The sequence below is a fragment of the Bombyx mori genome, chromosome 5 (assembly GCF_030269925.1).
Source record: "Bombyx mori chromosome 5, ASM3026992v2".
NCBI classification, from domain to species: domain Eukaryota; kingdom Metazoa; phylum Arthropoda; class Insecta; order Lepidoptera; family Bombycidae; genus Bombyx; species Bombyx mori.
Window position 1 is genome coordinate 18580400 of NC_085111.1, and position 25580 is coordinate 18605979.

At 37.8% G+C, this 25580-nt stretch overlaps 2 protein-coding genes across 4 annotated transcripts; one reads left to right on the top strand and one right to left on the bottom strand.

Moving 5' to 3' along the window:
- The first annotated feature begins 3217 nt into the window (after positions 1-3217).
- Positions 3218-23687, top strand: LOC692919 (Wnt inhibitory factor 1 precursor). 3 transcript variants are annotated; one of them, XM_038010823.2, is made up of 9 exons: positions 3218-3387; positions 8918-9075; positions 9691-9930; positions 10614-10757; positions 15512-15553; positions 16228-16428; positions 21245-21340; positions 22294-22476; positions 23477-23687. In XM_038010823.2, exons 2-9 carry the CDS (start codon positions 8919-8921, stop codon positions 23515-23517), a joined length of 1104 nt encoding a protein of 367 aa, XP_037866751.1. In that variant the 5' UTR covers positions 3218-3387; position 8918; the 3' UTR covers positions 23518-23687.
- Positions 18281-25157, bottom strand: LOC100101152 (ubiquinone biosynthesis protein COQ7-like protein; the record flags this gene model as incomplete). The annotated part of the gene is given in 5 exon segments (NM_001099608.1): positions 18281-19005; positions 19299-19527; positions 20680-20760; positions 24601-24987; positions 25105-25157. Coding segments are annotated over 4 exon segments (591 nt in total). The 3' UTR covers positions 18281-18727.
- Positions 25158-25580: the final 423 nt, after the last annotated feature.

Consider the following 25580-nt stretch of genomic DNA (forward strand, 5'->3'; position numbering starts at 1 on the left):
TAAACTTTTTTGTGGCCAGCATTCTAAAAGAAAAGTTTTTACTGTGTGACAATACTTATGACCTGACTCACTGTGGAAGTCAATCGTGAACATTTGTTAAGTACGTATTTCAATAGAAAAATTGGTACCCGCCTGCGGGATTCGAACACCAGTGCAACGCTAGATACGAATGCACTGGGCGTCTTATCCTTTAAGCCACGACGACTTTGGGAGTCAAGTCCTAGTCAATAGGGGAAATACTAAAATTTGGTGTAACTTAAATTGAACAATATATTTACATTGCTTCTTCATTCGTTCAAATACCTTTTACGACAACATGGGTCCCTTACTCTGAGAGCTTGTTTTTCACAGCTATGCCGGGTTTGCTATGGCCTTAAATAAATACAAACCTCCGTTTTTCGTGAAAAATATTTGCATGAGCTCCACCTTTTCAGAAGCCAAAATTACGGTCTTGTTCGCGGACTGAACGTTGTAGTGGCACAACGCGACGAGACGTGTGGTGCAGTGCGATTTGAACACGACACAATCATGGCAATTAAGACGAGTACATTTGGCGATTTACCCGTCACGCCACAGAAGCATTACTGGTGGTAGGACCTCTTGTGAGTCCGTGCGAGTGGGTACCACCACCCTGCCTATTTCTGCCGTGAAGCAGTAATGCGTTTCGGTTTGAAGGGTGGGCCAGCCAATGTAACTATACTAACGGCCAATGTAACTAACGGCCGTCTGGTGTAGTGGTAAGTGACATGGTCACTACACAAGGGGGTCGCGGGTTCGAATCCCGCCAAGGGAAGATATTTGTATGATAAATATAAAGACTTTTCCAGGGTTATGGATGTATATTAAATATATGTATGTGTATAATAAAAATCTTACATTTATTTCCGTTATCTGGCACCTGTAACACAAGTTCTTTATGAACTTAGCACGGGCCTAGTTAATGTGGCGTGATTGTTAGTAAATATACTTGAGACCTTAGAACTTATATCTCAAGATGGGTGGCGCATTTACGTTGTGAATGTCTATGGGCTCCAATAACCACTTAACAACAGGTGGGCTGTGAGCTCGTCCAACCATCGAAGCAATAAAAAAAAGAAAAAAAAAAAGAAGCTTCAAACCATAACCATAATTAAGATCCTCCGAGATTTTTGACACTGAAGTCTCCGTCGCCTCGGTGTGATATAGGGCTCTCGTTCCCCCGAAACGCAGCTGCTGTACGCTACACACCGGACGAAATCTAATCTTACTCCACCAGTAAGAACGTACTTTACAATACCATTAACCTGTTAGTATGAGCCATTGTTATAATTATTACGTTTTGTTTAGACTGGGTTTGAGCTGTGACCTAAAATAGGAATGGAACAATAGGCGTATTATTGTACGGTGCTTGGTACAAACTATTAGTGGAACACATTCTCCAGTCTAGAAACTTCTTTTTAGTATTGATTTTGGTTACAACAGCGTCTGCCGTGAGTGCTGTTTTATTGACTAAAAACTTTTAAAATGCAGACTTGTTTTTTTAATCCGTAAATGCGTGGACGAGCTCATGAATCACCCGATGATAAGTGGTTATCGGATCCCAGTTACATGAACAATACTCCGCCCTTCAAATCGAAACACAGAAATAAGCAGGATAGTGGTACCTACCCTAGGTACTACAAGACGTCCTACCACCAGCTCCGTAGATTAGTCATCCGTCCTGTTGGATTCACCTGATCCACACGCACTGCTGTTAGACGCTTCTAGTTCTAAAGCGAGTAGCAACCAAATCTAAAGCTCAGGTCAGGTTAATTGCACTCGATATGTTCGTCGATGAGTTACACGTGGTACTCAACGCATACCATCAACCCGGTAAGTTTCTGACGAGATCTTCTCAGCGAGCCTGGAGTCCGAACCGCAGCTGGGCTCGGGCATTAACAGTTATTAGTAAACGCTTTTTTTTCCTACCTAAGCTGATGGTTTAGAGAGACCGTATCAGCGTAACCTTAACTAGTAGGTTCTTTGTGGGGGCTCACGGGGCTCAAACCTGACGATGTTGCTAACACGAACCCAAGCAAGAGCCGTGCTTCGCAGAATCTACCACCAGATCGGAAACACGACCCACTCAGAAGATCCGGGGAGAAACTCAGTAGGCTAAGCAAACGTCCTTACCGTCTGAGCCCTTTCGACGACTGTTTATGGTGAAGCTTAATAGGTTTCCAGGTGGCAATTTTGGTTTCCATTTCAGACGAAATTAAGATCTATCTGACCGTACATATTTCTTCATATCTAGCCCACATTAGGTCGACATCCAGAGCAGAGCCTTCAGAACAGTACCTGTGGGACAAACATACGGATTATGCCACAAAGACAGAAATTTGTCCATAGTTCCTGAGCTTTCATACCGGATAAGCTCTACGTCCTTCTTCTGTAGAATTATGACGATGACTACTTTCAAATATGCGCTATCGAAACATCGAAAGAAGAAGTTCAGTTTAAATTAGTATTTTTTTTATTGCTCTTGTAGGCAGATGAGTATACGGCCCACCTGATGGTGAGTGGTTACCGTCGCCCATGGAGTTCAGCAATGGCAGGGGCAGAGCCAAGCCGCTGCCTACAGCTTAATACTCTCCACAAGCCTCGTTTGAGAAAGGACATGTCATAGCGCTCGGGAAACACCGTGGAGGGGAGCTCATTTCATAGCCGGATGGTACGTGGCAAAAAAGACCTCTGGAAATGCACTGTGGATGACCGCAGTGGCTCTAGGTAGTATGGACGAACTCTACTCCGGTGGCGGGCGGTGTGATGGTAAAAACGAGATGATGGTATCATCTCGAATAATTCCTCAGAGCACTCCCCATGGAACATACGGTACAAAATACAGAGGGAACCGAAATCCCTCCACAGACGCAGAGGTTCCCACCCAGGAGAATGAATCAATCCACTGATAAATATCGGATATAGCTATAGTTCATTTTACAAAATATTGCAGATTTACACATTACAAAGTTGCATTAATGCACCTCGTTTGCATTCAATGCACGCCTCCAATTGATTTGCGAAGTCTGAAACTTGCCAAAACTGAGTCACGAATTAAAATGATTTATGCAAGAATTCACCCTCGTCCTTCGATGTCTCATATGACACGTTATTCCTTTTGCGTTAAAGTTCAAAACGGTCGAAGTTAAGAAACGTGAATCAAGTTAGTTCGGTTCGGGATCGGCAAAAGTTTGAATTCAAAGTACAACGCGTGGACAGTCTGCGCTCAACCGTCGACAAAGCGGCACGTTGCTAGATTCTGTAATTAAAGCAGTAGTGAGTTCGCGAGGTGTGCCGTGTTCAACAATTATGAATACTTGTGCAGTGCTCTCCGGGATTAAACATAAATAATAGGACGAACAAGTTCAGGTACTGTCTTAACGAGACTTTTGGCGGTATTGCGAACTGTCAGAGTATTTCGTGAACGATCATTGATCCCATTCCATAAAATATAGAAATCTTTTATTCACAGATATTATTCAATTCAAAAAACCAATTATAATATTGCTTAAATATTAGATCAATGTTAAAAACATTTATTTATCATATTAATAGTGCGTATGCCCCGCGGGTTGAATAATAGGAAAAGATTAAAGCGTGATAAACGTAAACATTGCTATCTTCCAAATGTAAACAAGGAACGTTATTATTAGAGGGCTGCCTTCACGGGATCGTGATGGTGTTGTGAACCGACACCATGAATTAGAAAAGCAAACTGTTCCGGAACCGACAATCAAACAAAGTATTTTATTCTAATTTAATACCCACCTTTAAAACATCGTTTAAAAGTTTTATAAAGGTCACGTTAAAAAAGGTCGTCACAATTATTCGGAATTGTTTGTCTGCATTCGATAATTCTTAATCTTAAAAGAAACCATGTTGCTGATTCCTTTTTACTTTTAAATAACATTAAAAGCTATTTTGTCAGGTGTAACGACCCGCCAAATTGTTAAGCGTAGTAATTATAACTCCAGAGCCGAAGGATCCCACAAACCGGCTCTTTATGGTTTTGCATCTTGGCAGTTATTTATTTACGACTCTAATTGATTTCGTTTCGGTTCGGTTGTAATTTGAAGTTGAATTTCGATTTGAATAATACTGTACTTCTAATTGAAATAAGAAAATTGTAGTAGTTCAAAGACATAAGTTAATATTTAAACAAATAGAATTTAACTAATCGGTTTCATTTTAAGAACTATTATGAAGACAAACCGTTTTGATAGCAAATCAATAAAATAAAAGAAAAAAATCTTACAATGAACAGCGGTCCTTAACCGCGGACGGGACGGGTGCCTGTCGTCAGGCGCACTTTATATATATTTTATTTTTTGTCTGTTACCTGTTCCCCGGACGGGTATCGGGTGCGGGTGAAGCTAACAAGTGCACTGGCCAGGGGTACTGTACCTTTGCGCGTTATCGAAATATCAATTTAAAAATGTTTCCAAATTTCGATGGGATATCAAGTTGTAATGTAAAAAGTTAAATCTCATTTAAAGCTTGGACTTTTCTTATTTTCATCAAATGTAGTTAATTATAGACTTTAGTGTTTTTATAACGTTAAGTTATTACAGACATAATGAGCAAGCAATGGACACTATACATATATTTTATATTAACAATTATTATTTTCCTGTTTGTTTGATTAGAAAACAATTTCGTTTCATACTGTATATTATATTGTTACAAGCAAGAGTTCAGAATTTAATTCATGCATATTTGACAAAAGAGTATCTATTATTTAGAAACATATATACCTACCTCCTGTTCACTTATGAGCGCTTAAAATTACAGGCATTACAAACGAAATCTAATTTTAATTAGCGGGATAAGAGCGACGAGATTATTTGTTGTGAGACAGCCCTACTTGTTATAACAAAGTTGCGTCTCCATTACTGGGCACGGGCATTCTACCGCTGCACTTATACCTTCATTTTATTTATAAGATAGGCTGATAGATGCCTTTCGGCACACTGATTTCTGGTTTGATGACGTAACCTTCCCACACGCGGCTTGCTCGTAAGCATTAACCCGTGTCCTTTTAATACAAGCCGATATGATATTGCACACCCGCCGTGTATGTGTCACTATGCAAACACGGCTTAGGTAAACTGCAATGTGCTGACATCGGCTTAGGTAAACTGCAATGTGCTGACATGTGTACATATCTATATGTTATCTCGCAGCAGGATGTGTGAACGACCGCGGCTGCCTCCTGAACCGATCTCTCCGTTTTATTTTAATTCACAGCACTCCATTTAATACTAGACGTGTACATAGTATTTTTTTTACGTGTTTGTGTATTTCAAAATTAATCATGGCTAAAGTACTGCTGTTTTTTGTAGTTAATCGAATTATTTTATACTTTTAAGAATATATTTAAGTTTTTTTTTTTTTTTTTTTTTTTTATTGCCCTTGTAGGCAGACGAGCATACGGCCCACCTGATGGTGAGTGGTTACCGTCGCCCATGGACTTCAGCAATGCCAGGGGCAGAGCCAAGCCGCTGCCTACCTATATATTTAAGTGTGTAAAAATGTTCTTGCGCTTAAGTTCATAAGTAAAACAGACCAGAGGTTAATGAATGTTAATTGATACAGCCTGCGGAGCGAAGTAATTCGTTTCAATTTCGATTACCTACCGCGACTAATAAGCAACGGGGTCACAATTATTTTCGTTATAACGCAAAGACATCTAATTGCCATGCCAATAGGTAATTACTAATTACGACGTGATTCGAAACGTCAAGTACATAATAATATAAATAAGGTACGATAAATAAATTAAGACTAACACACTAAGTGCAATCGACACGATTCCCACTAAAGTAATATTGTTTAACTCAAAATCTAACTATACACACTACACACACACACTAACACAACCCAAATATAGAATGGTTTGTGGTTTTGTAATGCAATATGTTATTAGTTAGTGGGATTAAATTTCTCATTTATTAATATGAACATTTACAAAATCATATTTCTTTTTTCTTCTTTTTTATTGCTGAAATGGAGAATGAGCCACGAATGAGCCACGGTTAACTCTGTTTTAAGTTACCGAAGCCCATAGGCTACGTGAATGCCGCCACCCGGTCTTCAAGCATGAAGTCTAAGCCTTAATTTTAATTTGTCTGTCCCACTATAAACTGGAAACTGGAAAGCATTTCGGCTTTGGGGCACAAATAGACAGGTTGGGGCTCACACGTCCCCCGTCCCACGAATAGTTTTCCTATATTCATATGAAAGGTTGACTGTCTGAAATGAGCAGCTAATGATCTGGATGAGACTTGGAGTCCAGTGTACGAACAAACAAACTCTTTCTTTCGTTATAATGATCTAATAGCTTGACGTCGTAAAATTGTTTAACGGTTATCATTATTTCTTGTAATTACATGTATTCAAAATTTTAGAATGTAGTTAAAATATGTTTGATTATAAAGCGTGACATTAATGTTATCAGAAAAAAAAACCCATCTGAGCTACGAAAACCCGCTGTGGCACGTATCGCTTATTTCATATTATTTTAATAATAACATGGGTAATGTTGAAAGGCTTGATATTAAACTTGATATTGAAATTAAATTCTTGTGCTCATAAAAATCTATCATAAATATTAAAATTAGATATATTTTGTTGGTTCACTAAAAATTCAAATGCAACCTAAAAACGTGTGGTTACTGTTTTAGTTTAAAGTACAAGTATAAACTAAATTACAGCCTTAATTTGGTTTTTTGAATCTAAAATGAAACACTAGCTGTTTGCCAGTTGCTTCGCCCGCGTGGACTACTATACATTATTTATCGCGTTGGCCGTGACCGATGGTCACGCTGAGAAGAATATTATTCCTTAGGTTTGAACCTAGATTATTTGTCAAATCACTCTTGTCAGAGTGGTCGTAGTTGTCATTCAGTATCATTGCTGTGGGCAGACGTTTTGTGCCTGACAAGTAATCGCCAATTCTCCCTGTTTGTGGTGAGCCTGATACACTTATGTAAACAACCGTCAACTGCCGACTTGACTTGGAAATATGGGAAAAACCAGAGTTCGTACAAGCCGGATCTAGAATATTTGAATAATTGAACCTATATAGCGACAGACAAATTTACTTTCGTATTTATAATAGGAGTATTAATGGATCTATGAATTTTTAATGAAACATACGAAATATTTGCGTGCTCACATGCTCTCCTAAAAGATAAAAAAGAAACTTGATCTAATAAATGTTGAATTCCGTATAGAAATATTGTACAAGGAGTACAATGTTTTACCACAAAATCAAATTAAAAACAATCAAACTAATAATGTACACAATGGTTGAGCACCCCTTTAAGCCATAGAGCTGTGACTGTATTTTTTTTTTTTTCGTTAACACCTTTTGTACGTATAATTTGACATCGGGAGCGAGGAAAAAAAACCGTAAAGTTTTTGACAGAAGATATTTAATGAAGTTGTTCAGTTTTTACTGGCCGTGTCCGTTTCTCACGTTGCTAGTATTGTACTATCGGGGCACGTCCCAGATGCTCCAATCAATTATGTTAAATGTGATAATTTTAGTGTTTTTTCTGTCACGTTTTCGATGGGACTCCTCGTCCGTTGTGTGGCGGTCGACAAACAGATTACACGCCGCTTATACGCGCATAATTGATGTTAGGTTAACTGCAAACGGTTCTATGAACACACTCGAGAATTTTTTTGATTACATAATCGAATCGAAAAACTGATTAGAATAACGAGCCGGACCACTGCGTGTGTACAATAAAGTTCCATATTGGGATGAGCGTTCACGATGCGCAGTTAAATACGAATTGAATAATCAATTCGATTTAAATTTTAGTCTCTTTGACTCTAAGCAGCTTGTAATATGTCACGCATAACTCAATCTACGTCTATTCCAATCACAAAAAAGCAGATTTTCTCAAGGTGAAGTTAAAAGGTGGGAACCTTAGAAACTCATATGTACCTATATAATTAAATCTCACCAAATAATATTCTTTACGTAGTCTGTGCTGAGTCTCAAGTGTCTCATACTTTAAATTAATAATAGTTATGATGAATTGATGGAACTTTGATAATTCAAATGTTAAAAAATTGAGAAGGCTAACAATAAGCATTAAACGTAGAATTTTGATTAAACACTGATTAATGATAACCATCGAGTGAGACGACAAAGTTTTATTGTTTTGATGGGTGAGCGAGCTAATGGTATATCTGGTATTAAGTGGTCATCGGAGCCTATAGACATCAACAACGTAAGGCATAGTGCAAGCGATTTACGCGGGTATTTTGAATTCGCGCGATGCTTGTGGACGCGATGTATTGGTGCCTAGTATCTCACTAACGCGCCAATGATTTCGCGCGAAACATTTCGCGGCGAATTCGCCCTTTCTGGACCAGGTTTAGATGTCACCACCCACTATGAGACATGAGTTATAACCCTTTTACTCATATCTGTTCATAAAATATTTATAGCTACTGATACCATGCACCCCACGCTTTTTTTTACAATAAAATCATTTTTTCTTACACTAGTTTTAATTCAAATTTATTAAAATTTATTTTCTATATTTTCTCTTTTTTAGTTGGATTTTCTATAAAAGCGTATTTTGTTAGTTTTTTTTAACTTTTATTTATTTTTCTTTTTGTAGTTAAATTTCAATTTTTCCAATTTTTTTTTTAATTTTTTTTTAAATATTGTATTGTTATCGGTCCCTAATAAGTATACCAAATTTCGAGTTAGTCCGGGGTCAAAATCATGTTCAAAGATTCCGTTACATACTAACATACATACGTCTGAAGCTAATAAAAGCGTATTAAAAACTCGCACAGTTCCAAGGCGCAGACGTCATGTAACAAGAGACACAGAACGTGTTCTAATGATAACACGTACGTAATGTTTGCTTAGCATGTGGCGATCGGCCTCGATGGGGGCGCGGCTCTGCGCAGGAGCTGTGCTGGTGATGTCGCTCACGCTCGGAGCCGGTCGCCGGGAGTTCAGGGATCCGATCAAACAGCACGACATCTCGCTGTGGATCGACGAGAGGCAGGTCCGGATGTTCAGTGGTAAGATAACATTGACATTAAAACTGACAAATATAACATTATAACTGCCATACATATTTAGGACTTTTTAGCTGAAGTAGTTATTACGTACATAGTTTCTGTGTGCTTAGTGCGAGTTTTTTAACGTTCTCGATAGCGTTCGGAAAATTACCTGAAATTTGTATGGAGTTGGAACAGCGCCCCTAGCGGCAAACATAGGCAAACGTTCCAACTCCCTACAAATTTGAGTTAACTTTTACGCTATCGAGAACGTTAAAAAACTCGCACTAAGCACACTGATCCTGTACTGGTTGCTACCACTACTAATGCACATTTCTGTAGCAAAATAAGCACCAAATCTTGTTTGAAGGCAACGAGAATTGTAAGTTCATCTCGTATTTCAAAAAAGCGACAGCATTCACGTGGACTCGCTACTTGTAGAACCAGATGGGACTCGCTAACGCCAATAATATCATCAAGAAATGAGCCTATGTCCTGGTGAATATACAGCGCTTTATATTTAAATAAATATCTTTATGCTGTCGAACTTCTGTAGACTACAGATAACTGTGAGATGTCGCTGATGGAGAGGTTGAACGAAAGAAATTAATCACGAAACCATGTTCTAAATTAAAGGTATATCAATGCAAGTGTTCGCCATTGTGAACGGTCACGTCTCGCCCTACGTGCTGGACCCGAACTTTTCCAATAAGCTCCCGATCATACCTTCCGAAGTTGGCTACGTAAACTTCACGTGGAAATCGAAGAAGAGATATTACTACAATTTCGACACCTTGAAGTCATCTGATCTCAAAATATTGAAAGCACCTGTGCTGTCGATAAAGACGCAGGGGCGGGTGCCAAAAACGGCTAAAGGTGAGAATTGCAAATTATATGCTGGTCTTTTATGAGCATAGGCGCCGATGCCAATGACATTGTTAATACATTGTGACAACAATTCGACGGCTATGATTATATAGGTATTTCAGATAAACTCCTGGTAACGGTTAGTAGTCCTTCGATCATAAAAAACAAGATGCTTAAGAATTTAAAACATCTCGATGGTTCTTAATTTTCTATTACAATCCACTTGAGTCCGACTGACTCTCTGGACTAAAGGCCGAAATACCTGTGAGACCACATCCGCATATTACTGCTACAAAACACTCATGTGTACCGAATTGAATAGCAGGACAGCTGTTATTAAGATAATATTATTATTGAAAAGTTGACAGCTTGTCTCGGTGAGTGCTGGTGGTAGGACCTATAGTGAGTCCGCACGGGTAGGTACCACCGCCCTGCCTATTTCTGCCGTGAAGCAGTAATGCGTTTCGGTTTAAAGGGTGGGGTAGCCGTTGTAACTATACTGAGACCTTAGAACTTATATCTCAAGGTGGGTGGCGCATTTACGTTGTAGATGTCTATGGGCTCCAGTAACCACTTAACACCAGGTGGGCTGTGAGCTCGTCTACCCATCTAAGCAATAAAAAAAAATTAAAAAAGCCTAGTCGGTACTCTACTTCTGTTTATCACGGCAATATAAAAATGAAAATTTACAGAATTCAGTATAATACTGCCGTGCGTGGGCAACAGCAGCGGTGTAGCAACATTTGAGATAGGTTTAGTGCTGAAAAACGCACGTGGACTGCCGTTAAAAGGCACCCCTTTAAGATTAAACCTAAAGAAGGAATGCGCACATAGAGGTGTGTATTTAGAAAGGACAGGTATTGTATCGCCAACGCATTTTTAACCATTACTTGCTTGTGTTTTTTTTTGTTGTTTCGTACATACATACAATAGTAATAACAAAACAAAAAAACAATCATATTATTGTCATTAAAATTATATAAAATAACAACGGGAATTTATACCGGGGTCAAACACCATTATCGTTTCTATTAATAAATAACCGAACAGACTATCAGCATATATCGACATTCCTGTGACCTAAAACATGACTGTTTTAAATAATAATCATCAGTTGATAGGCCGTAATGGTCAGTCTGTGGGATCTAACTTCTCCATCATTTATTCATTTATTTAGTTGCACCAACAAAGTGGTCATACATAACATTGACAAATTGACAATAAGTAGGTACATGACAGATGTCACCTCAATTATAAATATGTATATTCACTGAAGTACATAGACCTATATAGTAGGGACACGACATATTGTTCTATACGTACAATTGCTTATATAAATAGCACCCATTTTGAAGGCACATACATAAACATATATCTATCTCGTTCTTACTCAGCACTTTAACTCGCAGGAAAACAATATAACAGTATTTCAGTGCGTACATAAAATGAAACATGAATATACGTAAATATCTCCGTCTCCGTCTAATGAGGCCGAAAATCCGCCATGTTTAGCGCGCCAAATGTCATTGTCACGTCAGTTCGGCCGTCTGTTTTGGGTTGTACATTATTTATTGACTATGATATCGATTTAATATGATTGATTATATAAAATTTCATAATTTATCATGCTTAAAACATACAAAAATAATAATTAAAACGTATTTTATAGGATCTCAAGAAAGTCGATGTCCTAAAACTATTATCTATATGTATTTAAATTCATTATGGAGCCCGAAAAATCCATTTTTCGGTCGGAATCTATTGATCATGACACTAATCATAAATACCACTTTAAAATATGTCATCAAAACATATTTAGACATTCTGTTTAGATATTTCGGGAAAAAGGCTACCGACAAAATCTCTTCGGAACTATTTAAATAAAATAGTTTTATTCCACAGTGAGTGTTTAAGTGATTTTAGAGAGGAAGTCACAAGGAATGACGTTTGTAATTAATGAATAAATGTTCTGTAGGTGTTTTTTTTTTTCACGCGGTCCCTTGATAAGTTTAAAATTTGAATCACTCTCAAGCGAAAGTGATTCAAATGGTGCGGCGCACCTTCCTTGGGGTGCGCTGCGGTAGTATGTTACGGACTTTAGAGTCAGCAAAACAATTAAAATAGATTGTAATAGTCTAAGAAAAACACGTACTCAAAATACGATAACATTTAGCATGCTAGAAATGGGCTGATGGCTTTGAACTACGCCATATCTTTATGTTTTGCGACAAACGACAACTTTATAAAATCAGTGTAGCAACTTTTAAAAATCATCATATCGTTTACTTGGCAAATTCGAAGGACGAACTTGTCTTAGATTTCACCCATCTAAATCATATCATATTTGCACATAACAATATACCTACTTACTTCCCATTAAAGTATAAATTCTACAAATAAATAATACTCAACAATATTTAAAATAAAATGAGCCAAGAACGTTTATCGATAAAACCTGATAACATTGAAATCTTTTGTACAGCACTAAAGCCGCCATGTTTTGTGGCCAGATGACGTCACAGTGGCACGAAATTTTGGTTGACGTTTCATTTCCATAGGTTTCCTACTTCATTGCTGAAGTATGAAACCTAGGTCTATGAATATGTATATTCGACAGTGCAATAATTGAAAACATCTTGAAATTAGAAAATTACATCAATGAAATTAAAATTAAAAAATACAATGTATAATTTTAAGAAATATGAAATCCTGAAAAATACTTTATCACTAAGTAACAAAAAATTTAATGTCTACACATACTAGAAAAAAAATAGTGATTACATTTGATTAGTTAGATAGGTATTATATTTAATTGGGGAATTTAGCTCAAATAATTATGTGCGTATCGTGCGCGACACAGCCTCTTGCACTTATTAATTTATTTACTCTAGATGGTTCCATTTATTGCGGTCTTTGCCATGGAGTAGTACAAGCGCCTGTGAACTAGAGATATGTGGTCGGGCTGTCTTAACGGCTACGACTGCTAGGATTTTCAATTATACAATAAATAGTCTTGTTATATGACCAAAGTATTGCAGCACATGCGGAAGGCAAATGTTAGATAGTCTTTGTGAAAAGTTAGCAATTGAAGGTACAGTTGCTTGTCGTATGAACCTTGCGGAATGCAGAAACTACGTCAACACAATTCAAATATTTCGATATTCTGTCCCAGCCCTTATGCTCAATTTGTGTCAGATAGAAAAATGGCAAAAACCAAACCATTTGCATGTGCATTTTGGTCTTTAAATAAGTTTTTCTTTCCACACGTGTTCCAGTGGACTACGCCGTTTCAATCAATTTTATTCGTTATTATAACAAATTCTTGGATAAAGCAATAAAACATGAGCCTTGAATGTCAATTTTTGAATTAAATTCTTTCTCAAATTGATTAATATAAATATTATAATAAAAAATGAAATAAAAAGATTATGTGTATTAAAAAATAAAATATTGAATAATTTTATACAGTGGTGGGAAAGTCGATTTAATCATTAAAATATTGAAGAGAGTATACCTAGCTTTATCTCTCTCTCTCTCTCTCACCTACAGCTGCGCCCAGAGAGGTTGGTACTGAGGAGGAGACGGAACCAAATAATTAAAGGCAAAATAGAGTACGCAAATTAAAAAAAATTGGCATCAATTCTCGTTGTTATGTGATCCAATATTTTACTACAAAAGCTTACATTGATCTAAACTTACAACTTTAAAAACACAAGCATAACGCTTTAATTAAGTTTCATCGTTGTAATTTTTAAATAACATCTCTTCTATTACCATGTGCTACCCGTTCGTGTGTCATTCTTTGCTTTTACGCTTAAGAAAAAAGCTAGAACTACATTGGATACATGCGTCGTTTCACGCCAGCTGTGTGAACCATTCCAAGATTATTATCAGTTGCTGGCCGATATAAAATGGCTTTGTAGATTATATTTCAGTACGATGCACTGCCATTTCACTTTTCACCTCTGGCACCCCTCTAATATAGCTGGACTAGATTATCCGACAGACTATAGTTAACATTAAGCCCAGCTACGTATTATATGTCAGTGCTGGTTCGGTCTATAACAAGAGCTTTAAATGAGGATGAACGATGGGTGAAGTTAGAAACTAATGAATAGCAGGGGTATGCGCTGCATCGGCCTCATATCGAACCGGGCAGACGTGTAATATGCACCGACGCATAAGTTTGAGTCCAATGTGCCGAGACGTGGCCCGCCAATGTAGTTCAAGTTTACTGTAGCAAATCATTTATAACTTTTATTTGTACAGTCATAAAATAATTAGCGCATATTGTGCTTTCGCTTTAACTAAGTATTAACACATTAATGGGTAGTGAGTGGGATAGTCGCAAAAGAAAATGTTGTTGGGCAGGGATCGTCATGCGTCATTCACTTGTTAACATAACTAAAAGATAATAAAATGGAAATTATCTGATAATTTTAATGTAATGAATATTTTTCTTCATTATATTAAAATTCATTTGTTGATATTAGAAGTTAAGTTAATTTATCGTTTATTATTAACAAAAAGTCAAATCAAAATAATTTAACATACATCAACCCACACAGTAGAACAGATCTTCCAACGCGCTTGAAGGAGGCACAGTTCCCAAGATACTGGCTACGTTGCCTCGTTGGACAGCCAGACTCACTCTCTGTGCAAAGTACCAGCCAGCCTTAGCATCATGTGTAACCTCCTTCAAGCGTTTGGAGATTGTTGATATTTATTTTAAGAGAAATGGATCATTACATCGATTTCATCCTAGCGGTTGGTCGTATGACAAATTCCTTCACATAACCACCACAATTAAAAATAACTGGGTCACTTTGAGATTCCTATAATCTTGTTTTCTTGGTCGGTATGGCTACTAATTTGCAATCTCCAAACTCGATGGCAAATAGTCAAGGCTCTGCAACCAAATGATTTTATTCACTTGCTGTCCCGCCGATTTTCCATTTACATTGCCAATTTTAGCCGCGTGACTCGGTCGGCCCGTCTCTACCCTAAATTACGTTAAGCACGTATTTGCAATGATAATAGACAAGTTGGTAATACCTACCTACCGGTGCGGACCCACATTAAACTCCTGAGATAACTGTTAGAGAGTTCTGTAATATAAATTTCTTGCCACACCACATGCTGCAACAGATGACAGGACATACAGTTGATGGGAAAAGCGTAATAGTAAGATATCTTATACAGTTATACTTCGATAAATAAATAACTGAAGAACCTTTTCGTGCACGATCCTTTGACCTAAAATTAAGACTTTAATAGTAATGTTCTTAAATTACTCGTGTTGTGACAGTTAAAAACTGTGCTACAATTTAGAGATATCCCTGCCAAACACATTTTACTAATAAACATTCACAATAAAATACTTCCATATCAGTGTTTTTTAAATTTCACATACATTCCATACCTATAACTCGCTTCAATCATCTAAAAACGACATTATTTAATAAAGATATTTTTTCTAAACTATGCTGTCTCGTAACTTGTACTAAGCCGTCAAATACCAGTGCAAGTTCAAGTCAGCCTTAACAAATTGCATTATTTTCCGGACGCTTCGCCCGAGCTTGCTGTTTAGCTGGGACTGCGACGCCTCTGCTCACTACGTTTGCGATTTTAGGTTTGTATGGATTGCTTGACTTATTGTGAACGACATTGTACTTCTCTGAGACCTATTAATATATAAAAGAAAACGAAATGTTTTTATGGAAAAAATGTACGAATAAATGAAAAAAACTTTTATTCGCGCAATTTCTTAATCATACCAAGATGTGCAGATCGGTCAAGTAATTTTGTACGTGCAGTAAGTTACTACGACTGTGCTTATACACTGAATTAAATAAACGAAAGATTGAACTATGAAAGTGATTTTTTCGATCACAATAAAATGTCATTATTATTTACTGATAATTGAAACATATTTGTACTGGCCGCCTAAATCTTCTTTCTTTCTTTAAACTTCCAATTTTAGCAAAGCCTTATTTTAGTCCTAAAGTTTCGTAACATCAAAACACAATTCTAGAACACTATCATTATTTTTTGTATACTGAAAAAAAAAAATGAACCGAAGTTATTAAGTCTCCACTGCTCTTCGCTTCTTTCTACCCTATTTGACTGCAGAGATGTTAAGGGCTCTAGATTATTTTAAAAGACGAAACTAAGGACAAATATGCAATTGTTTTGATAAAACGCATGTACCGGGTTAATGGCCAATCGGTCAGTGAGTTCATCTGAGCCGTCGTAATGACCTTGACCATTAATAAGGACGCTGATGTTGATGACGTGTACATTCAGGGCCGGACCCGGAGTGCGACAAGAAGTGCGCTAACCAGGGCTGGTGCAACGAGGAGAAGATCTGCCAGTGCCCCGAGGGGTACATGGGGCAGCACTGCCGCACGGCGCTGTGCTACCCGCAGTGCATGAACGGCGGCAACTGCACCGCGCCCGGCCTCTGCTCCTGTCCGCAGGGCTACCAGGGCCGACACTGCGAGGGAGGTAGGCGCTACCACCACCACCACCACTACTCTCCCGATCGTCTCCCGATCGACTCACGATGTTTATATGTTTATTAGGCACACAATACACATCACAAGCTAAAAAGATACACAATAAATAACAACAAGTAAAAAAAAAACTGGCTTGCAACATATAAGCAAATCGTGCGCACATACGACTAAGCAAGACAAATGTGCTGAACTTGTAAACAATGGTCCTTACAACTATACAACATACCTTATAATGTAAGGAAATAATTTTACTCACAACATTATACGTTAAACAATTACATTAACCTACCTATTATTAACATGGAGGATGCCCTTGAACATTTATAAACGTCACTAACCTACGAGTAAAAATATCCAACTCAGTTGACGACTGTGCGAGTCCAGATATCCAGGAAACTTATGTATACAGGGCGATGAATAGGGCTTCTTGTGAACTCGCAGTGAGTTACAAGTGCAACGGAACTTTTCCTTGTTGTACAGATGGGTGGTTGAGCTCACAGCCCACCTGCTGTCTTTAGCGGAGTCATTCATCATCATCATTCTCCTGCCCTTCTCTCAGTCACTTGAGATCGGCGCAACATGTTTTCTCCTATCATACTCCTCTATCATATACCACTTCTTCGCTCACTCCCTTCTTACACATATCGTCTTTCACGCAATTCATTCATTTTTTCTTAGGTCTACCTCTTTCTCTAAAGCCTTCCACATTCATAGTTAGCACTTTGTTAACAACCTCATGTTCATTTCGTCTCATCACATGTCCATACCATCCCAAACGCTCACTTCTCAGCTTCTCTGTCACAGGTGCCACTTTCATACTTCCTCTAACACATTCATTCCTTATTCTATCCATTCTCGTTACTCCACATATCCATCGCAACATTCGCATCTCTGCTGCATGCAATCGCCTTTCATCATCATGTTCAGCGGAGTCCTTAGACATAAACAACGTAAATGCTGTCCCGAGTTTTAAGTCTTAATCCTATAGTACAGCGGCTGCCCCGCCATACAAACCGCATTACTGCTTCACGACAGAAATAGGCAGGGAGGTCGTATCTACCCGCGCGGGCTCACAGCACGTCTGCCGCCAGTAGTTACACAAAGTATAATTTTTGCGGGTTTGATTTGTATTTCATAATGTTATTCCTTCACCGTGGAAGTCATTCGAGAACATTTAATAAATACGTATTTCATTACAAAAAATAGTACCCGCTTGTGGGTTTCGAACCCCGGCATAGTCGCATCGCTTGACACGATCGCACCGGGCGACTCATCCTTTAGGCCACGACGACTTCAAACAGCATCTTATATTAAAAATTACGCGTGGCTTAGAAGTGTATTTTAGAAAAAACAAAACGAATACTGTTTATTAATCAAATTTAATAATAGTTATGTTTTTTTTATAAACAGAGAAAAAAATCGATACTAAAATATACATAAATGTGAAAATTTTGATGACATTTCGCAGATATATTATTCATAGTCCGGACTAACTAGCTGGTGGGATACTTTTGTTCACGGTAAATAATATGACCCGGGCAACGCCCCCTCTATCCGGAATAGTAAGTACGAGTGTGTCCGCGAGCTCGCGATGTCCACTAGTGGTGCATCGACCACAGTGAGGAGAGCCACTCTTACCCGGGATGATACAACGTGTTTTATTCATTCTGAACGACAGTATTAGTGTTCAGTGACGCACTACTATATATTGTAATACTGAGAACGGACTGGGATGATGATTATATCTCAAAGAAACATTCTGCTTCTGTGACCACAGAGAACAGTGCTTATGTATTGTTGTGACAGATTCGGTTCTCAGGCGAGTGCCAGCAGCGCGCTGACGTCAGCACCAGCCCCGATAGCCCGGACAGTCCCAGGACTGTGCAGTCCCGGGTTGAACAATCTCGGTGACGCCACACGCACAAGTGGCGGAACCCAGTGGGAGTCCTGGGCGAATGATATAATATACCATATCATATGTTTAAAATTGTATTTAGTTTAGATGTTTTTCAAACGCCACTTTTCCTAAATAGTCTAGATTGCCGAGGCAGTGCCGGGCCCGCTAGCTCTCTAACTGTATCAGAATCTAATTAAATAAGATAGACAATATTTTGAAGCCAGTGTTTCCTTAGTTAGTAGATGATGCCTTGAAAAAAATCCGTTATATGTGATTTTCAAGTTCACTGACGACTACGCTATCGGCTGGCGGCGGCGCCCACACGACGTATGTACAATATTTACAAGGTTTCGTTTATTATTTGTATTGCCGCTCTGCGTGACGCCCGGTCCTATATCTTCTTGGAGAGCTGTATGGCGGCCCGGCAGCCCGCCTTGATGAGCTCGGTGAGCGCGCGGTAGCCGGGGGCCTGCTCGGCGCCGTGCTGCAGCCCCGCGTCGTGGTGCTCCTGCTCCTCGTCCCTGAACCTGGTGATCGTCTCCAGGATCTCTTTGTCCACGTTTGGGTCCTGCATCAGTGTACGCAGCTGGTCGTTGTAGTGGTCAACGATTACCGTTTCGACGGCGACGGTGCAGGCCATGGCCGCCTCTTTGCCGAGGAGCGCTGTGCCTGAAACGTTGAGGTCGGCTTGTTGAGACGACACACGTTTGTGTCCAGCCAATTCAAAGCTGTTCAAATGAAATCAAGTGTAGTACAAATGCGATAATATTTTATCATAATAAAATAAAGAAATCAACTATATTAAATTTTTAAGGATGAAATATTTACAATTTTACTGCACTGAATATAAAGTATAATGTTCTGGGCCAGGTCTTCAATTGGGGTGAAATTAATTTAATTCAAGTTAGGAAACAATTACTTTATCGCAAAATAATAATTACTATTACTATGAATAAACTGACCAGCTCCTAATACAAATCCTGCCACATTCCATATCGGAGTGAGTACAGTAGGTCTCACTCTGTACTCATTGATGAGCTGCTCAAATTTCTCCCTGTGCTTCTTCTCCTGGTCCCACATGTGCTGGATGAGGGGTCCTTCAGCTGTGCGGCCCAAGACTGCCATTTGTCCCGCGTAGATGCGGTCCGCGCCCAATTCACCGGCGTGATCCACTCGGATTATCTGGTCAAGCTTTTTCAAACACAACTTTTTGTCAACTGTTTGATATTTTAGGAGGGGGGGGGATAAGTATCCTGGGGCCAGTACCACTGAACCTTGGCATTCAGAAAATTCGAGATAGTTTTCCGTGATATAATACTCAAATAGTTTAATAAACAGATTTATTAGTTGTCAACCCTTTTTATTGCTTTTTAGTACATATTGAAATTGAATATGAAACATTGATTTGTATTGGAAATACATTTATTGCTCGAACAAATTATTCAATTAATTGAGTAGTAATGACCTCGAATTACTATTAGTAGAGATACAAGACCGCGCACACGGTGACGACGGAGACAAAACTTGAGAACAAAGTTTAAACGAACAAAAGTCTTTGCTTTTTTTTTTTTTTTTTATAGCTAGGATTTCGGGGACACCAATTAACTGGAAAATAAGGCTCCCATTTCAATATGTTTTTTATTGAAAACTTTAACCTTTACAATGTAGTGAGTTTTTAAAGCTGCTTTAGTTGACAAAATCGGAAACTTATGAGAATGTAAATACCTACCTACTGGTGTAGTGTGAATTATTTATTTTTATTTTGTGTTTTGAACCAAATTTAAATGTGGACTAACAATGTCAGCGTAAATTTATTTATTCAATGAATAATCAATACTACCACTTGAATAATGCTACTCAATAAATTACATATAAATAGGGTAGACGAACTCACGGTCCGCCTGGTGCTAAGTGATCACCTAAGCCCATAGACATCAACAATGTAAATTTCGCCACCCATCTTGAAACATGAGTTCTAAATCTCAATTCTACATATAATACAACGGCGGCCACGCTCTTTAAGCCAACACGCATTACTGCTTCACGGCAGAAATAGACAGGGTGGTGGTACCTACCTGTGCGGGCTCACAAGAGGTCCTACCATCAGTAATTACGCAAATTATAATTTTGTGGGTTTGATTTTTATTACGATGTTATTCCTTCACCGTGGAAGTCGATCGTGTACATTTGCTAAGTACGTATTTCATTAGAAAATTTGGTACCCGCCTGCGGGATCCGCATACCGATGCATCGCTAGATACGAATGCACCGGACGTCTTATCCTTTAGTGCACGACGACTTAAAAGCTAATAAACCTAATAAAAGCATATTAATTTTACTCACGTGTGGATTTTTCTTCCAATAAGGTCGACTGCTGCTGTGCGCCAATCTGATGTGTTGAATCAGTGGTGATCGCATGTTTATCTAAAAGCCCGACCACAAGAGTGAATTAATGAAAACAATGAATGTTTTAATGCCTTTAAATAATAAATATTTGTCACGACGCTCAAATATAGATTCACAATTTCACCGTATAATTTATGGAATTTAAAAAGCTCATCATGATTGAAAGTTTGACGTGGCACAAGAGTATTTCACGTTAGGTCTACAAGTTCTAACTATGACTATATTTAGAGGGGGGAGTGAAATTTGTCAAGTTATCATTGGTAGCTACATAATTATTGGTTGGCATTTCCCGAGATCTTATTGAATCGTGGAGACGATTTTGAGTGTTTTAATTTTGTATTATATTTCAATATTCTTCAATGAATAATTACGAACTGCATTTTTTCGACATTTAAAAAATTTATTCCTTGTACACCAGCACACTGAACCTACTCGTTTGAGCTCACAAAGCACCCTACTAACAATTCATTACGCATCTTATCAGTGTCGTCTTTTGTTTCAGGTATATGTGCACAGAAATGTATGAACGGTGGAAAATGTATCCAGAAGGATACCTGTTTCTGTCCTAAAGGACATTACGGACGGAGATGCGAATTTTGTACGTATCTGTAATTGTTTGGGTTATTAGGAGGCTCGGCCTGCCTTACTTATTGTAGAAATTATAACGATATTAATAGAAATGTCCGCATCACAACACTGGTTTGGGGATAAACATCATTGTACATATATTATTTAGAGAAATTATCGCTATATTAGTGATCAGTTCAAGTGTACAATGACGCTCAGTAATATTCTGCGGAGTCCATGTTCGGTTTCCGACCGGAGCCTCCTTGTTATAACAAATGGTATTCGGGTTTTTGGAATCTAAATATAACCTTGTTTCTTACGTGTACGTCTCGGGTGATTATAGAAAACGTAGAGAAAGCAGTTCGAGAAGCATTAGAAAGATCGTAAGATTTAATAAACGGACATAGAGCGCCCAGCGAAATGTTGGTTATCGCTGTAAGATCGGGTTGCTTTAGTACTGTGGCGGGTAGCCATCATACAACGCAAGATAATTGACAGATGCCTGAATCTCGCTTACGACATTTTCAAGATAAAGCGCATACCTATTATATACAAGTTCCGAACAACAACATGCGGACCGTCGGTCTACCGAGCAATATCATCCGCTCGGTGGAAGATCTTTCCTTTCGTCGTTAAGACTCCCAAACTACAATGCAACTGTCATCCGCGTCATTGTTAATATCAATTAAGTAAATAATTTTTTTATTGGCAATCATATTAGATTGTTTTTTTTTATTGCCCTTGTAGGCAGACGAGTATACAGCCCACCTGATGGTAAGTGGTTATCGTCGCCCATGGACTTCAGCAACGCCAGGAGCAGAGCCAAGCCGCTGCTACCGTTAAGTACTCTCCACAAGCCTCGTTTGAAGAAGGATATGTCATAGCGCTCGGGAAACACCGTGTCCGTAGTTCGTGCCCAGACCCGTCTACACTTCAGCGATACGACAGTTGAGCTAGTATGTTGAATTAATGTTTTCTCGACAGCAAAATGTGTAATCCCATGCTTGAACGGCGGTCGTTGTGTCGGCGTGAACAAGTGCCGGTGCCCGGCGGGGCTGGGCGGCGACCACTGCGAGGTGGGGCGGCGCGGGGAGTGCAGGGGGGCGTGTCGCCGCGGCCGGTGTCGCGAGCCCGGCTGGCGGGGACGAGCCTGCCACCGACCTCCTGGTGTGTAGCCCCCACCACATCCACCGCACCGAATCCATACCTGATATTGTTATATAGGTTTGTTAGTCATCTTATCCACGGTTATGGAATGTACAATTATTGTGTTCAAAGCCCGTCACAATTACAGGATACAATTAGACCCTATTCACCGAATTCATTCATATTATACACAACGCGTATTTGTTTCATTTTGTCATTGTAATTTAGTGAACAATTACATTAAAAGAAAAGGCCTTAAGCTAAAATTAATAAAAAAAACGATTGCCGTCTGGGGAAGATGAAAATGTATATTAAACTGTAACGGACTAACAACCAATGGGTTGCGTAGTGTCTCCTGATTCTAAGCCAGGCTGACTATCATTATCTGAGATCCTTTTATAAGACCCCTGTGGTTTATATTCATAAAAATTTATGCTCTATCTTACACTCAAATATGATTGATTTCAGAGCCTTAATGCTTTGGGAAAGCTTTTTTCATGGAATACATGCTTCACATAAAAGGGGATCCTTTTGTATTGGTAATAAATAAATCCATATCAATAAGCTTGATGTACCAACAAATAGATTAACGGATTGACATTCGACTTTGAACACAATTGCCAGAGAAATTCATAACTGTAGCCCGCAAGCTATGATTCATTTCACTGTTATTTTTAATAAAGCAAAAAGTATAATTTTTTTCTGTAGGACACTGCCCGTTAGACAAATATAATACCTGAACTCAGAAATACAATATGAATAAGGTTGAAAGGTACAATTTTACCCCAATTGTATTGGAATAACATTCATCGCTTTTTTTTTTTTTTTGAGATAAATATCACAATTTAAACTCACTAAAACTGCTGCGGAAAATTGTAGTATGTCTACTAAAATTTGCAATATTTATGAATTTTCACAATTAATACTTATTGTAGTAGTAATAGTAGCATATTGTAAATTGACACACGAAATTATGATTACTATAAAAAGCTCTCACTAACCTGAATACTTTTAATTCCAGGTTCTTCAGAGGAATCAGGCGAATACAAAAAGCCACGATAATATATAGGTTAAACACAAATACTTAATGTGATTTTATTATTAAAATACAAAACTATGATATGTACTTTTCATACATATACATATTATTATAATTTAGTCATGTAGAACATACAGCATTTAGTTGTATACTTAAATGTAGAAATATGCAATATATTGAGATTATAAATATATTATTGTGTTTTATTACAATTATGCAAAAAATCTTCCAATTACATAACAATTTTTTAATTTTTTATTTATTGTTTAGATGGATGGACGAGCTCACAGCCCACCTGATGTTAAGTGGTTACTGGAGCCCAAAGACATCTACAGTATAAATGCGCCCCCCACCTAGAGATATAATCTGAGGTCTCAGTGTAGTTACAATAGCTACGCCACCCTTCGAACCGAAACGCATTACTGCTTCACGGCGGAAATAGACAGGGTGGTGGTACCTACCTGTGCGGACTCCCAAGAGGTCCTACCACCAGTGATTACGCAAATTATAATTTTGCGGTTTTTTTTTTTTTTTTTATTACACCATGTTATTCCTTCACCGTGGAAGTCAATCGTGAACATTTGTTGAGTACGTATTTCATTAGAAAATCTGATGATACAACAATTTTTATGGCCATTTTTTATACCATTTTATTTGTTAGACATTTATTCCTCTATGGTGTGCAAGCAAAATAAATTGATTTTATTTATATTTATTGGTAAGGTAATTTTCACTGATTTGACAGATAAGTCAGGGCTGCAAATTATGATGTGATAATCTGACACTATACGCATAAGATCCAGTTTGGGTAGCTGATCGTTATCAATATTTTTGATAAAGATGAATGGCAGTCAGGATCTGTAAATACAGTCCACCCACCCTTTGCAGCAATAGCGCAAAGCTCATTCCTACTACCTTTAATAACTATACTCATACACAATGCATTTCTAAATATCATTTTAGCCACATTTCATCTAGGACTAAAATAAGTTTATCCTAGAATTTTTTAATTCTATGACATATCCTCTTTAAAACAATGTTTCAGAAGATTATTACATTATTGGTGTCAATAAGCATCAGCATAAGTACAGTACAATACGACTCACCATCAAGTGAGTCAGTATCCCATAGTAGAATTAAAAGGAAGGGCCCAAAGCCCATTGCATGCTCGTTGTTCGGGGGAAATTTGTAATTGATATTTAACTAAGTTCCTGATAAGCAAGAGAAGAAGCAAGAAAACCATTCATGATTTTGAACTTGTCATTTGAGTCGACTATTATCAAAGGCGGCAATCTGACTTTTGGACAATGATTGGTAAATCAGAAAAACGAATTATTGACTTTGTATTCCATCGGCAGTCACAAAACTCTTCGGAACGACATCTTAGATAAATAACAGGTTAACTATTAACCTTTATTTAATGCAGGTTTTGAACCGTATTCTTTGAAGGAGACGATTATATTCAAATCAATCTGTATTGACATATCAATAATTTTTTTTTGTCCAAATGCACAGATTAATAAATAAATAAATAAATAAATAAATAAATAAATAAATTCTTTGAAGGAGACGATTATATTCAAATCAATCTGTATTGACATATCAATAATTTTTTTTTGTCCAAATGCACAGATTGCCACCTTTGATAATAGACGACTCATTTCTATCTTCATTTTTCTATTAGTAAATTTTTTAAGCAATATCTAATAAAAGACAATTTTACGGTTACTATCTTCGAAATGGCGATTGCTAATTTCGTAATTTCTTCTTCATGAGGAGAAATTTATTACATCTTAACAATTTGTGGCATAACAACACGTTTTGATAACAATTATTAGTAATTTCTCACCCATTTTATTTGCCTTTATTTTATTTACCTATTTTATGTATTTAATTATTATTAGGTATTATTAAAGAAAGAGGTTATACTTCGTATGGTAAAATATTGATTTATAAAATAGGTAATAACCATTTAGCCCCGATGTATTCATGACTTACTTTTTGAATCAAATTCATTGAACTAATTCCACTCCCAGATATACACTACGTTACAGCAAAACCTTCGAATAACAACAGTAATTTATTA